Below are 14,741 nucleotides of genomic sequence, written 5' to 3'. Positions count from 1 at the left end.
GTTCTGATAAGATTCGGCTTTTGGGAACGGATGATATGCGAGCTGAAGCTGCATGAAGCTCATGGCCAACAGTTGTAGATGTGAATTGGGTCATTGTCAATCTTTAGGATAAAATTATGGACAAATACTTTTGCAATTTGGTCATTTCTTTATTCTAAAAAAAAAAAAAAAACATTTCTCAAACACAAACAGTTCAGTTTCCACAATGTAAACAACTTCTCACATACAGTAACACACAAGCAGTTTTTTGGAGGAAGGAACAAATGTAAGAAAAAGAGTCCAAGCAAAGTCAAAAGGCAAGCCACTTAAAGCCAAACATAGTGATGGGCCGCTTTCAGTCCTGCTCAGTGCCTAAAAGGCCTCTGCTAACAAAACTAAGTGATGTGACATGTATGGAGTGAAGAAGCACTGGACACAGTTTGAGGAAAGGTTTATACATGACGTGTGATCCCAGACCTGCTTGAAAAGGCATCAATATGCAGGAAACTAGACTATGAAGAGGGAGAGATTCAGCAGGGGGGCAGCAGATGAAGTTCAAAAAGAAAACTACAGAGCGAGAGATCGTTCAGTCGTACATTTGTTCTTGAGGTTGCCTGATATCTTCGAACGTGACCAAGAGGAACATTACAGACATGACACAGCATTTCCCGACAGCTGTACGGATCCTTTCAGACACCCTCTGACCTCTCACAGCGCTAAACTGCAGGACACAAACTGCCTTTACTACACTTACAGAGCTTTACACAGCTGTCAGCACGTCTTTATGAATCCACTTTTGTAATTTGGACATAAAACACTGAACTGAATCACCTCAACAATTTGGAAAATAGACTTGTTCAGGTCTTTGCAAAGAGATGCCTACCACTCATGTCTGCACCATCAATATGAAGCTAACTTCAGCTGAAGACTACAAACAGAGGAAAACAAGCTTCATCAGTGTGTGTAGGAGGTCAGGAGAGGCCATCTGTTTCCATCACATCAGTCCTCCACACTCTCTCTAAAGAACCTAATGTTTCGTGTTTGTGGGTGAAGTCTGAAAATATACTGGACAGTAAGCAGTGGGACCTGAACACTGAGCCAGCGAGAAACAAAGTGTGGCAGGCGTCTTCAGTCACTTGTATTAAAAGGCTCTTTTTCTCCTTAGTGCTCAGTCAAGAATCATCATCATTACAATAAAGTATGCACTACCTACACTACTTACAATAGCTAGTTGCCAACCTAGGGCTCACTTTAAAAGTCTAGTCAAAATAAAAAAAGGAAAACATCACTCCAGTTAACACTAGTAATACATGGCTATGACAGAAGAGCGAGAGGAGGGACCTCTACTGCTTCTTTTTCCATTTTTGAACCAACAAAAACACTCACAGTCTGATTTCTTTGCAAAGTAACTTTTTAACTCCTCTGAGGGTCCAATTTTAAAGCAGAGCTCAACAGGAAAAGGCAAGTTTCTCCACATCCTCTCCAGAATGATTGTATCATCTACACGACCTCTCAGGTTCGGCTCAGATGTGAAAAACTCTTCCTCCATCTTTCCTTTCCCTCGTTTACTCATCATTTCATTTTCCTGAAGGTTGTTTGGATGACTTGATACCTGCCCAGTGGAACCTACACTATAATTAATTAATAAATATATATATATATATATATATATATATATATATATATATATATATATATATATATATATATATATATATATATATATATATATATATATATATATATATATATATATATATATATATCCACTTTCCAGATGTTCAGCAGTTGCCATGGAAACAGGCAGGTGGTTTAGCTCTGTGTGGTCATGGCTTTCTTCGACAGCTTGACGATCCAGTGTCTCTTTCTAGTTTTCTCTGGGGAGGTGTGTGCAGGTAGTGTTTGTTTTAAGCTCCTAGCTTGTTTGTAGTGAGTGTGTGTGTGTGTGTGTGTGTGTGTGTGTGTGTGTGTGTGTTATGCTCAAGAACGCTGGTCTGGAGGTAGGTGTTTGTTAGTACAGTAAAGGGCCTTACAAAGTGGACCTGCGGGGGTCCCCTCACACTCTTCCTGCCACATTTTAAGAGCTGTGATGTCACCTGATGGACCTGAGTGTCATGTGATGTGTGATGGTCCGGGGAACGATGGAGTCATGGAGTCTGCATGCTAAATTGCAGGTGTGTGTGTGTGTGTGTGTGTGTGTGCGTTATTACTATTATCTGTGTGTATCAGTGCGAGTTGGGCTGCTCGACTTTGAGCCCAACCAGCGATGGAGGCATCTGCCCTGCAGCGGAGGAGTTGGGAGGTGAAGCCCTGAGGTTGGAGCTCCCAGTGGATGAGGAGGTCACAGCTGGCCGGATGAGCGGAGGCGGAGGGTGGTTGTGGGGCGCTCGGTTCTGAAGAGGACGCGTCTGCAGCGGTGGAGGCTGGCGGAGGAGGCTCGGTGGAGCTGAGGGAGGGGCGGGGCGCAGCAGTGGAGGAGGCTGCGAGAGGTTAGAGGGGGTCTGAGTGGAGGAGGGGGGAGAGGAACCGCCAGCGGCCTCGGAGGGAGAGTCCTCCATTTTGACCTGAGGGGAGGGAGGAGGATGAAGATGAGGTGAGGTGAGATAGAAAGAGAGGTGGAGAAGGGAGAGGTGGAGAGACACGTCATATTAGCTCCATGATGAAGAGGAGGAGGTGTCTCACAACACCAGAGACCACCACCTGCTCCTTCTCTTCAGCACTCCACCTCAGTCACTTCCGGATAAATCTGCAAATCCGGCTTTCCGACCTGAAAATGAGGTTCTCGTAAATCATGCAAAGCTGTTTTTTTTTGTTTTTTTTTTTGGAGGGGGTGCAGGGCACGGGTCGGGTTTGTCAACGTTTTTTGTGCCTCTGATTCATGTGTTCATGTCACTCCGCAAGTAGTCCATTAATTTGTCATGATGGAACTTTTCAGCGACACCGCAAAAAAAAGACATGATTTCTGTAGGTTAAATATCACGACAAGTCACAGTTTAAGTTGAGTCACTGTGCAGGTAAAGAGGTTAAAGCATTAACTCCCTCTAACTTGGGTTAGGGTTAGCTCCAAAATGTTGAACTACCTCTTTAATATAAAACTAAAGCTTTCCAAAGGTGTTCTGAGGAGGAGAGCTGAATTCTGCTAAATATACTGGCAAGTCGTGTGTAATGTTGCATTTATGGTCATTTATATTTTTCTCATCAACCTTTTTAGTCCATTCAGGGAAATATTTTGTGAAAACTAAAATGGAATGTTGTTTCATTGGGTTGAGGTCCTTCTTTGAACTGTTGTGTATGCTGCTTCTCTACATAAAGACCAGAAGAATGACTGAAGGCCTTTCTTTCTTTTATCCTCACCTCGTCCTCCTCAGCTGCTCCATCTGTAGCCGCTGCCATCTCCTCGCCACTCCTCCTCAGGTCTCTCTGGTCTCGGTTGGTTGCCACCTGCTCGGCTGCCCACTCCCTCAGCACCTCGTCCAGGTTGAACCTGCGTCGGTAGCTCACGAAAAATGAACTCACCTGGGTGGAGAGGCAGAGACAGAGTCAGAAAGGAAATAGCCAGAGAGTTTGTGCTGCGCTCAAGGACAGAGAGGCAGAGACTGGAGGTCAGGAGACAAATGAAAGGAGGGATAATGGAGATTATAGTTATTCTATAAAGAAAAATGTGCATCGAGACAGAGGGATGAGGAGGGAAATGGATAGGAGATGAAAAGCTGATAGGCAGCACACAGAAATTAAAGGCATGGGTGGATGGAGGGTTAGAGAGGTGTTCTTGCCAGTTAAACCCTCGAGAGAGCGGATGCTCACCTGAGCTGGTGTTTTGGTCCCAATCACTTCGGCGATGGCTGCAAAGTCTTTACCATAGCGACGGATAGCTGATCAGACAGAAGAAAAATCATCAGGTTATTGCTGTGTCAATACACATCACTCACAACCAATGTGTTGCCATCACAAGGCTACAAAAACACTCTGCTTTCTCTCGCCCTGTCAGAGAAACGTGGCAGTGTGTGAGAGCGGAGAGCGTTGGAGTGAATGTAGCGTGAGCGGGTTTGTTGATGCGTGCGGCAGCTGACCTTCATCTGAGGTCGGCCGGCTGAGTGCACCTGCTCTTTCCAGGCCGTCCCGCTTCACACTCGTTCCACTACACGTTGCTGTCTTTCAGCTTCTGATTTCTCTTGTCCTGTTTGCACTACGCAGCTGCAGCTGATTTACTCAAAGCACACTGACCGACTGCAGCAATGCTGCACTTGTCTTTAGCTGCAACTTATGGATTAGAACTGCAGGTACTGTGTTCCTTTCAATAGTAATTATCTAGAATGGAGGCCTAAATAAGCTTCACTTATGTGCTTGTCGGATCATCTAACAGCATCTGAACTCTCCTCACAATCTTGAGGGCAGAGACCCGTCCTCCATCCTGCTGACAAACCAACCAACCAACAAACGGATATAAGTGGAAACAGAACCTTGATGGAGGTAATAAATACCATCTTACTTCTGTTAGACTAAACAACATTTGTACTTTTGCCACCTCTTTTTTTTTTATATAGCAAAGCTTCACTACATTAATACCACCGAAGCAGAGAGGGACTTACAATAATATTATTGAGTAATATTTCTCCTGTACAGCATGCATCAGTGCTGTGCAGTACTGACTGACACAGGCAGGGTCTGTGGATAAGATGAATATAAATGTGTCTGACTTCTGCCTGTGACTGTGAGGTGGGAAGAGGAGAGCCAGCAGCAGGAGGTGACTCTGTAGCCTTTACTCACCCTGCACAGCCAGGAGCTGCTCCTCTGTGGTCCAACGGGAGTTCATCTTAGGGGCAGGCTGAGAGAGGGCGGGAGAGAGAGAGGTGGTTAGGAGGAAGAAGAGAGAGGGATGAAGATGGCTGCATGAGAGCAAAGAGCAGATTAAGACTAATCTCAGTCCCACACGGGGGAGAAATAATATCTGGAGGGAGTTGGGGAAGAGCAGAGTGAAGAAATGAGAGGAGGAAGGGGGACAAACTACAGAGAGATCTGAGATGAGTACTGGCAGGAAACACAAATCAAAGAGGGGATGGATGAACTACGTGAAGAAGGAAGGAAAAGACTTACGTCAGCAGGTTTGAACGTGTCCACTCCTTCATTTAAGCCCTGTTTCATAATACTGTTGTTCTGTTTAATTGACTGAACCTGAGAGGAAAAGTGGAGAAAGGAGGAGAGGAGGGCTTTATTTTTAATGCCATTAACCAAAAATTAACACAGACAAGAAGCCATTTCTGTGACTTTAACTGGGCACTGAGCATCCATTCCTGCCTTTCTACTCAAACAGTAAGTTGCAGTTTAAACTTGTGAAAATTAAATAGAATATTGTAATTAGTATATCACAGTCTCATTTTTCTAGTTTCCACCAGATGTTGGCACTCTGTGCGACCTTTGAGGTTTTCTTGGATCATTTTCTATTGTTGGAACCTGCTTGTAAAATATTCATACTGTAAAAAACAAAGCAACCGTAAGAGAGACTGAATTCATTACATCTGACACGTGAAATGGCAGTTTATTTATTGTGTGAAATAGTCACCTTTACTGACAACTATAATTTAAGACACACAAAAATCCTGTTGATGATCCTTGAAATACCTCTGAAAGTGCATTAGTGCATCTACCTGTCTCTTGAGTGACACCAGCTGTGTGTCCAGCTGCCGCACAGTGAGAACTCCAGCATCCTGGGAGGCTGACAGGGACGTGATGTCGGACTGCTCCAGGTACATGCCTTTGGGTGGCCTGCGACGGGCTCTGAGCGGGTGGTGGCGGTACTGAGCCCCAATGCTCTCCTTCTTCACAGGCCCAGAGCGGCTGGGGGTGGCTTTGTCAGAGGTGGCGCTGTTGGGGTTCTGTTTCACCGCCTGTGAGAACGAAGAGATCGCACAAATATCATACACTTTAGATTCTGTCAGTGATACACTGAGGGATACTGAAGGCATCAATTTGGCTCGGCTGATGTCTTCAGGCCAGTCATGATGGGTTAAACACAAAAACATGTTTACACACTCACACTCGCTGTCAGTCAAACAACAACTACTAAGTTTTGTATCGCTCACCTCTTTCTTGGCATCGATCTCAAAGTCACTGTCACTGCCAGGGTCACCTTCCTCTAAATCATCATTACTACAAGAAAGAAAGAAAGTTCGCTCATCATCCCGAGACAACTGTCTATTTCTAAAATGCTGCAGAATGTCAACTGAAAAAGACGAGAAATAACATCAAAGTATCTCATTCATATTCATGAGATTCTTGTTCCCCATGATGACATGATGCTTATCGAGTGTCATTTAACAAAGACTTTTGTAAATGTCGGCTCTCAGATGAATCTTTTTTGTGTCCTTCCTCCAATGTTCTTTTTTTCCTCTCCTCCACTCACGCCCAGTTTTGCTTGGAGATCAGGGAATATGGCATCTGATACCTGTCGTCCTTCTCTCGTTTGCTGACCAGCCTCCTGGCCTGTCGGTCCATGACAGAGGTCCTGGTCCTGGTCTTCTTCCAGCTGTAGTAGTACTTCACCAGGCTGGAGATCAGCTTGTCTGGAAGCTACACACATACAGAGACCAATAAATTGAGCATTAAAATATTGAAAATTACACTCAGCTTTGTTCAACATACTCTGTTAATAGTGCATTTTTAATTTTCTCTCACCATCTGCTGGATTCTGTGGAAGCTCTTGCCGTGGAAGCTGAAGGCCTGCTCGAACAGCACTTTATCCTCCACAGTCCACTCGTCTGGGAACGGGGTGAAGTTGGCCAGGTCGGCGAGCGAGCGCTCCACATCGTGTTTGTGCCATAATAACATGCCGAGAGCCTGAAGGAATAAAGTGTGCGAGGGCAGGGTCAGGCAACCAGAGACAGAGACAAGACAGAAGAAAGAAAAAGGGAATGACTTCGTCTTGGTCTGCTGTACCTGCTCCATGTTGTATCCATGTTTCTCTTTAGCCATCAGGATGTACTCATCCACTGGGAAGGAGAGAGAGAACGAATGACAGAAAGACAGAATGGAAATACAAGAGGGACAGTAAAGATGGCCGGGAGAGTGAGAGAGAAGCAGTGCACGGGACAAACACAGAGAGAATCAACACTTCAATTAGTATTCTTTGGTCAGCATATTAGACTGAAGGTTATGTTGTTAAGCCTGTACCAGTCAATGTAAGGAAAGTAAGTGTGTGTGTGTGTGTGTGTGTGTGTGTGTGTGTGTGTGTGTGTGTGTCTCTTACACATTGCATCAGACAGCAGACTGTTGGGACACCACACCAACATGCTCCTCTGGTCCTTCTCATTGTAGCGGGTTGGACTGTCTGGTAATTAAAAAAAAAACAGACATTCATTCATACATTTAGCATTGAATTCACATATTCTTTGAGTTTTTAGGTTTATCTGAATCCTTTATTTACGTCGTCACATCTTCATCGGGCCTCCTCTCCTCCCTTTTCCCCAACTGTCTGTTTATCAAACCTCATATCAACCCTTTACTCTCTTCCTCCCTAATCTTTGCAGCTTTTCTCCAGTCGAGGCTCCATGTGTGGCATCACACATACACACACACACACACACATATTATATACAGATATATATACACACACACATGCAGTTAGCTGTCCTTGGGACAAGTTAAAGAATAAGCATAGAGAAATAACAGCTGAAAGTTATGTACGTCATATAAAGACATTAATGTGAATTGGGGCCATTTCCTTGTAGTCTGTTTAATCTGATTCAACAAAGCAACATACTGTTCTGACACATCACACTTATTTGAGGCCCATTTTCTCAAGGTGATATGACAAATAAAGGATTTGAATACTACATGAATAGGTCTTTTAAATGAATGAGAAAAGACTTGACCTCAACCACTGACAAGCCTTTCACTGCAAGATGTTTTTGTTTATTCCGTCAATAAACTTTAAACTATGATTTAGTATTTTATCGGGAAGGGTAAGACACCCTGAAGAACGATGTAAAGGATTTCCGTTTATCTTAAACCATTTGTCTCCTGGAGCTTCACACAACACTGGTCATTTGACCTTCATTTCTCACGTCATCTGCATTCCCCTCCTTCCTCCGTTTCAGTGTCGTCCACGTCTCTCCTCACCTCTGCATCTCCTCCATGCCCTGATTTCTCCCTCCCTCTCTCTATTCACCTCCCTTTCTGTCGTGCTCGCCTCGCTGCCAGCTCACCTGGTTTGAACTCGGGGATCTGCGCCTGGTAGTCTCCTCCCACTCTGATCATACTGTCTGTGGAGAGAGACGGGAACAAGACAAATATGGGTTTCTATTTCCCAGAGGAGTGGGTAGAGCTGTACAGTCAATTGCCCCCAGTGATGTCACTCAGTGGCTCACTTGCATTATGGGTAATATATGTAGCAGGATTTTGAAAAGAATAAAGAAAGCATGGAATAAAAAGGCAAACTCACTGGTGCTGCTGTCTGAGTTCAACAGTGTTATAGGAGGCCAATGCTACGTCAGGGGACTGCTTCTCAGAACCTGGTGCCTACATTACCCACAGTGCAACTTAGCCACTGAGTGACAACACTGGAGGATATTGATCGGATTACCTGCAGCTTCCTCTGGAGCCACAAAAGGGTTTGGGGACTTTTTTCTGAACATGCAGCAGGTGTCAAGACCTTTAAACACACTTTAATGTTTAAAATTGGTGACGTTGCTCTTTAACTGGATAGAGTGCGCACCATGGGAACGTTTTGTAGAAACACTTGCTTTTACTAATGATTATTATTTAATCTTAGTTTTATGCTAACCTCTCCGTCGGTTCCTTGCCAAAGAAAGACATTATGGTTTGCAGAGCTGATAACCACCACCCACCTTTCTTACACATCAGAACTGGATCTTGACTGATTGGGCTGTTTGTATAGACTTTTTTCAACTTGAAAGAAAAATTATGCATGTTTCCCTAACCCATTTTCACCCTGACAACAGTTTCAGCATATCCTATCACTGAGTGACAGATACTCATACAGAGACAGAGAGCGGGAAGAAAGAAGGAAGAGCAACAGTGGAATAATGGAAGACATTAAGTAATTAGTGCTGTGGTAAAGAGCAGGGAAGGCAAAGAGTGAAGATAGAAGCAGACCATGAGGAGGAAGAAACATATTACTGCTTCCTCAGGGATAGAGGACAGGAAGGGAGGAGACGGGGAGGATAGAAACTGGAGGAGATGGCAGGAGAGAGGCAGGAAGGGGATAAAAAAGAAAGAAAATTGGATGGAAGGAGAGAATGGGAATGGGAAGGAGGCAAAAAATGAGAGATGGATAAAAAAGATGGAGAGGCGACGGGAAGACTAAAACAGGATGAAAACGGTGGAGGCGAAGACGGAAGCGGTGGTTGCAGTAATGTTAGGAATGGTTGCTTGAGATGTTAAGACTCAGAGCTAAATTAACTGGGGAAATCTGGGTAGTTAAGTTAAACTGTTGCCTTTGATCTGATGATTTATCTCAGCCCATGAGCCTGCTGAGATACCAGCTAAAAAATGAAGATCTACAGCCAGTCAGTGGGTGAAGGAGAGAGTGGAGAAAGGAAAGATATATGTGGGCAGAGGATAACGAGGATGGAGGAGTGTGGGAAGGGGGTGGAGGAAGGAAGGAGGAGATGACAGAGGAGAGCGGTGCGCAAGGGACTGAAGAAGCACTGCAGCAGTTCAACGAATGCAACCAGAACAGCTGGCAAGACGTTCTGTTTGTCTACTGCAAGAACCGTTCTGCATGCTTCATGCTTCAAGTGCAAACCCAGACAGTAAGTGGAGAGATCAACCTCGGCATAGAAGGGAATTCAATTCAGATGAAGTCAGTAGATGATATGTCAGTTTAATGTGTGTGTGTGTGTGTGTCTACCATGGGCATGCTCTTCATCGCTGCTCTCCTCTTCAGAGTGCGGCTGACTGTTGCCGTTGGTTACGGTCTTGGCTCTGCTCCTGGACAGGACCCCGGCCCCCGAGCGCTCCATCACTGAGGGCATGGCTGCAACAAGCACAGAGACCCTAAAAATACAGTCTCACCAAAGGAACACAACCATTCATCAGCAGCACACGCGCTCTGCCTGAAGTCGGATTCAGTCTCAAATAACTTTCATCTTTTTCATTATTTGCAAGATGGGTGCTATTTGCTTTCACATGAACCCATAAAGAACCTTACCCCCTCTTGTAAAGTAGAAAGGCACCTTATGTTGCCACCTGTGAAGCACTCTGCTGTCTTTCACTGAGCTGAATTCATCACTGGTTTACTGCATGAGAACATCTTCACACTCTCATTTCGCTCCACGACCCCCATTATCACTCAGCAGCTCTCAGACAGCTAATGACTTCTCTCTAATCAAAATAATCTATAATACGCTCTCATTAGTGCAGTGGGATGTTCGGGCATGAAGATGCCATAACATGGCCTCTATTTGTTGGCTAAGTTTTTATTAATTGCAGGCTTCAGGCTCAAGATGAAGTTATGATCTTCTTCCGTCAAGTATTGACTGAAAAGCACCTCTGCACAAGACACAGTCCACAGTTTCTTCATCTTGTTCATCACAAGATCCAAACTGATTAACTGAAGTCTTCCATTGTAACTTGAGCTAATTAAGAACACGCTCCTGTCATGGGGGCACCACCTATAAACACACCAGAGGCTATTTAGCATCCCACAATGCTGTTTAAGAAGTCCCACAGCTCAAACAACTATGACTTGATAGATTCATTAACATTTCTAAAATGTATCATAGTTTTTTTTTCCCTCTCATAATATTGATGAAATCTCAACATGGAAAGTGTGACTAAAAGAAATTCTGCAACAGATTCATCATGTAAGCAATTCTTTAAAAATGTCCCCAACAAACATTCCAGTTCAAGCCTGTCAGATGTAACATGTGCTTTGTTTTCTTTGACATGAAACTGAATATATTTCTGACTTCTGCTGGGACAAAACAAGCTGAACATGTTCATTTGGGCTAACTTGGATTTGGACATTTTTCACTATTTAACCATTTTGTAGATTAACTGAACATTTCATCATCATTAGATTAATCCATAATAAAAATAAATATGTGTTGCAGCTTTTAAAGGAAATGTTCTGCCATTATCTACTCTTCCTCATGCAGATGGAGCTCAGTGGAAGTTCTGTAGCTCAAATAACATTTCTGGAGCTTCAAAACGAAACAGCAATGCAGCTTTCTCTCGACAGCAGCGCAGCAGCTGGATGTGTTTAAAACTACAACCCTGATCTCTGGAGGCTGCTGCTGATACCAAGAGTGGAGACAGAAACAAATCAGTATTGATGTATTCAAATATGCTTCTCAAACTTGTGTAATATTTTACTATTCAACAATAATCTTTATTGTCTAAAGTGACTTCAATGCACTGAAACTGTAGGCTTAATGGGGACTTAATAATTATTAATCATCCCAAGCTTGTTTTATTCTGCATCATTATCTCTGAATAAAAAGTATTCACATTGAACAACATATAGACGATACTGATATACATGTGATCAGCCACTTGATATATAGGTATGGTTCTATTTAAAACACTGAGGAAAGAAGAAAACATAAAGTGGCTCCATACAGGCTCGTCTGGCATAATCCACGTGTCCCAAAGACCCTGTGATCAATGGATCTGAAAGGATGCTGCGAAGCTCCACATATTTTCTGTGGACAACAAAACGTCGGCTGCCTTCCCATCAGAATGATATTTATGTTTTGCATGGGTGAACTTGTCCTTTAATATATAAAAGTGCTGTTGCTTTGCCACAACCTGACCTCTTACATTGACATCACTCTGTGCATCTTCAATGTCACTATCTGTCTTATTTTTAGTTTGACATCATTTCCAGTCTGCAGCATGAAATTCTAAGCATCACAAAAATCAAATCAGTCTCTAGGACACACAAGATTGTGTGTCACACAAGACACACATTTTTTATATATATATATATATATATATATATATATATATATATATATATATATATATATATATATATATATATATATATATATATATATATATATATATATATATATATATATATATACACACATACATACATACACACACGTATTGTAAGTGTACCCTCAGTCAGAGCTACATCACTACGTGGCCCTGCTGCCTCTCCTTCTCTCTCTGTGAGTGGAGCACAGAAGCCCAGACGGTCAGCTCAGGACACAGCCGACCGGAACCAGCAGAACTCCCCGCAAACAGCGCGGTTACACGCGGCAGGTGGTCACAAACAAATACCGATCATATGCAACCACTATGAAACGCTTTCATCAACTTCATCTGCGGTGTCCTGACTTGAACTTAAAGGCAGAACAAAGCAGGACGACGCACATCAACTTATCGACCCTCGATGTCTAGATTTATTTAACTTCAGCCGGAGATGCTTCTGGAAAGACTGAGTTAACCCTAAACTAACCCCACAGACTGAGTTAACCCTAAACTAACCCGAGACATCAGCATCACGTCGACCAAACTCTGGTGGACACTCCGTGTGTCTGCGGCTCTCCGGGTCTTTGTCTCACAGCTACAACAGCTGTCCCTCAAACTTCACTGGAAACTCGCATCACCCGAACACAAACATCGAACCGTCTTTATCGATGGGTTCAAGTTTGGAGAATCGGTGAAACCACATGAAGAGAAGCAGACGAGGTCCAGCTGTAATCTGTGGTCCCGCCAGGTTCACTTTCACGGAGAGTTTGAGGGGGTCGTGGTAGCCTCGGACACTGCGAGGTAGCCTCGATCTCTCGAACACTGATCAACTGTTATGATGAATAAGAGCCAAAACTACCAAACACAACCGCTGCTGAGCTAACTGGACCTGTCAGAATCAGTTCGTAGTGACACATACTGCTCAACCAGCTCCGTGACGTATTCAGCACCACGAGGAACTTCATCCTCATCAACTTTAATATTTCAAAATAAAGATATGATCGTGTATATGTCGAACAGAGCCAGTCCACAGAACAGCACACGGATACACATGGTTCAATATAAAGTGTCGAACGGGTTTAATTTGGTATATAATTTGAATGCTGGTTCAGCCCAGACCCGGACTCACACACAGTAATGTTCAGAAGTGCCCAGTAATCTGCTCACACTAAGTTTAGAGCTTGTGTAGCTTTGTTTGATCATCACAGTGACTATTTGAAGTACAACTGTATAATGTGGTAAACCTCCTATTGTGTAAATTAACTACTGAGTTCATCATTAAACGTCAGAACACATCAGAGCTGTTGGACCGAGCTGGATCTATCCTCAGTCCCCAGCAGAGTCGTGTTGTGTTCAGGCTCCGGACTCTTTTGTTTTCCCCTCGCTCGCCTGCACTTACTTCTTCTTCTACGGACGCTGCCGCTTCATAAACTCGCTCTCTGCTCAATAAACTCCAGTTGTGTCTCTTCCAGGACGCTGAGCCGCAGACGGTACTGTTGGACCGGTCCGGCTGAGCTCTGGGGGGCTGAACAATAAGAAGCAGGCGACGGTTCCTCCCTCAGCAAACTGCAGCCTGAAGTCAAACCTAGTTGGGTCGTTGGGGATGCTAACGCTAGCCAGTTAGCTTGCGGGCTAGTACCCTCGCGTTACATGAGTAACGTTACTAGTTGGAAGTGGAGATAACAGTCTCACGGTACCTGAGCTTCGTTCCTCTCCGCTTTCCTCAACTCAAAACTTCTCTGCACCTCCGTCCGCGGCGGTTCGTCCTCTTCGAAGTGCTAAAAGGACAATAATTTCATCCAAAACGGCTTAATTCCTGTCTAATTGATGAGCGCAGTCAGTACAATGAAGTGAACTGCATGGAGAGATGGTAGCAGCCGGGAGTGTGTGCCGGGGAGCCGGACAACACCCGGGGAAAAATCAGGTGGACATCCGCACCGATGCGTTCGCCTCTCCCAACCAACCAGCCGTTTGGATTGACAAAAAGTAGTCCCTGCAAAAGTATTAAATATAGCTAATCTTAATTTTGGATCTGTGTTACTAAACATGGAATTTAACACACCAGCGTTTTTATTTGTCTTCACAAACAGTGTCGTCCTGATGGCTCGAGAAACATCAGCTTCTAAACTGCCCTCCTGCTAATTCACATGTTGGTTATTATCCACAGTTAGTCTCGTCTAAAGGAAAGGAGGACGTGTTTGTAGTCATATCATGTAGAAACAGAAGCGATGACGGACTCTTAATCTGCCATCTATCAAAATCCCATAAATTAGGGACTACTTGCCAGTGTGTCGGCGGAGGGATTCGTCAGCTGTGCATCTCTGTGCTGAGGCAGGCTGTCCAGACTTGCACTGATGTATGCATGGTGGAGAAAAGGGCAGGAGAGTTGGGCACGCTTGAGCCTAGTGTGTGTGTGTGTGTGTGTGTGTGTGTGTGTGTGTGTGTGTGTGTGTGTGTGTGTGTGTGTGTGTGTGTGTGTGCGCGCGCGCGCGCGCGGCTTTGAGCATGAGCTGACAATGACTCAGATAAATATCCTCACTGCACTTTAATTATTTTTTATTTAAAATGTTGAACAATTCAAAGAGTTCTGCTTCACCTGTGTGTGTGTGTGTGTGTGGGGGGGGGTGTTTCACTGTAGCTGTGGCAGGATTTTTCACACCTGATGCTGCCAATAAACACAATAACACACACACACACACACACACACACACACACACACACACACACACACACACACACACACACACACAGGTAACCTGCTGCCACCTTCACTAGTTCCTGCTGCTGACATGTTACAGCCTGTTACTCCTCCTGCTCCT

General features: G+C 44.2%; 1 protein-coding gene across 2 annotated transcripts; it reads right to left on the bottom strand.

Annotated features, from left to right (window-relative positions):
- Positions 1-1,726: 1,726 nt before the first annotated feature.
- Positions 1,727-13,847, bottom strand: rcor2 (REST corepressor 2). 2 transcript variants are annotated; one of them, XM_037112625.1, is made up of 14 exons: positions 13,322-13,847; positions 9,848-9,973; positions 8,181-8,237; positions 7,223-7,303; positions 6,913-6,965; positions 6,652-6,813; positions 6,422-6,546; positions 6,060-6,126; positions 5,625-5,864; positions 5,074-5,151; positions 4,747-4,804; positions 3,784-3,851; positions 3,334-3,495; positions 1,727-2,543 (listed from the first exon to the last, which is right to left on the bottom strand). In XM_037112625.1, the coding sequence occupies exons 2-14, from the start codon at positions 9,969-9,971 to the stop codon at positions 2,205-2,207; spliced, it is 1,614 nt and encodes a 537-aa protein (XP_036968520.1). In that variant the 5' UTR covers positions 9,972-9,973; positions 13,322-13,847; the 3' UTR covers positions 1,727-2,204. The 2 variants fall into 2 exon arrangements, with proteins under 2 accessions (XP_036968520.1, XP_036968518.1); XM_037112623.1 differs by having other exon boundaries at positions 13,620-13,847.
- Positions 13,848-14,741: the final 894 nt, after the last annotated feature.

The sequence above is a fragment of the Acanthopagrus latus genome, chromosome 10 (assembly GCF_904848185.1).
Source record: "Acanthopagrus latus isolate v.2019 chromosome 10, fAcaLat1.1, whole genome shotgun sequence".
NCBI classification, from domain to species: domain Eukaryota; kingdom Metazoa; phylum Chordata; class Actinopteri; order Spariformes; family Sparidae; genus Acanthopagrus; species Acanthopagrus latus.
Note: the sequence above shows the minus strand (reverse complement) of the source record. Positions and strands in the feature narration are given on the sequence as shown.

Excerpts from the sequence above, each read along its gene's own strand:
- rcor2 (XM_037112625.1), bottom strand. The coding sequence starts at position 9,971 with ATGCCCTCAGTGATGGAGCGCTCGGGGGCCGGGGTCCTGTCCAGGAGC. Across the intron at positions 7,304-8,180 it reads GATCCCCGAGTTCAAACCAG|ACAGTCCAACCCGCTACAAT; the intron begins GTGAGCTGGCAG and ends TTTAATTACCAG. Across the intron at positions 4,805-5,073 it reads ACACGTTCAAACCTGCTGAC|CCTGCCCCTAAGATGAACTC; the intron begins GTAAGTCTTTTC and ends GCCCTCTCTCAG.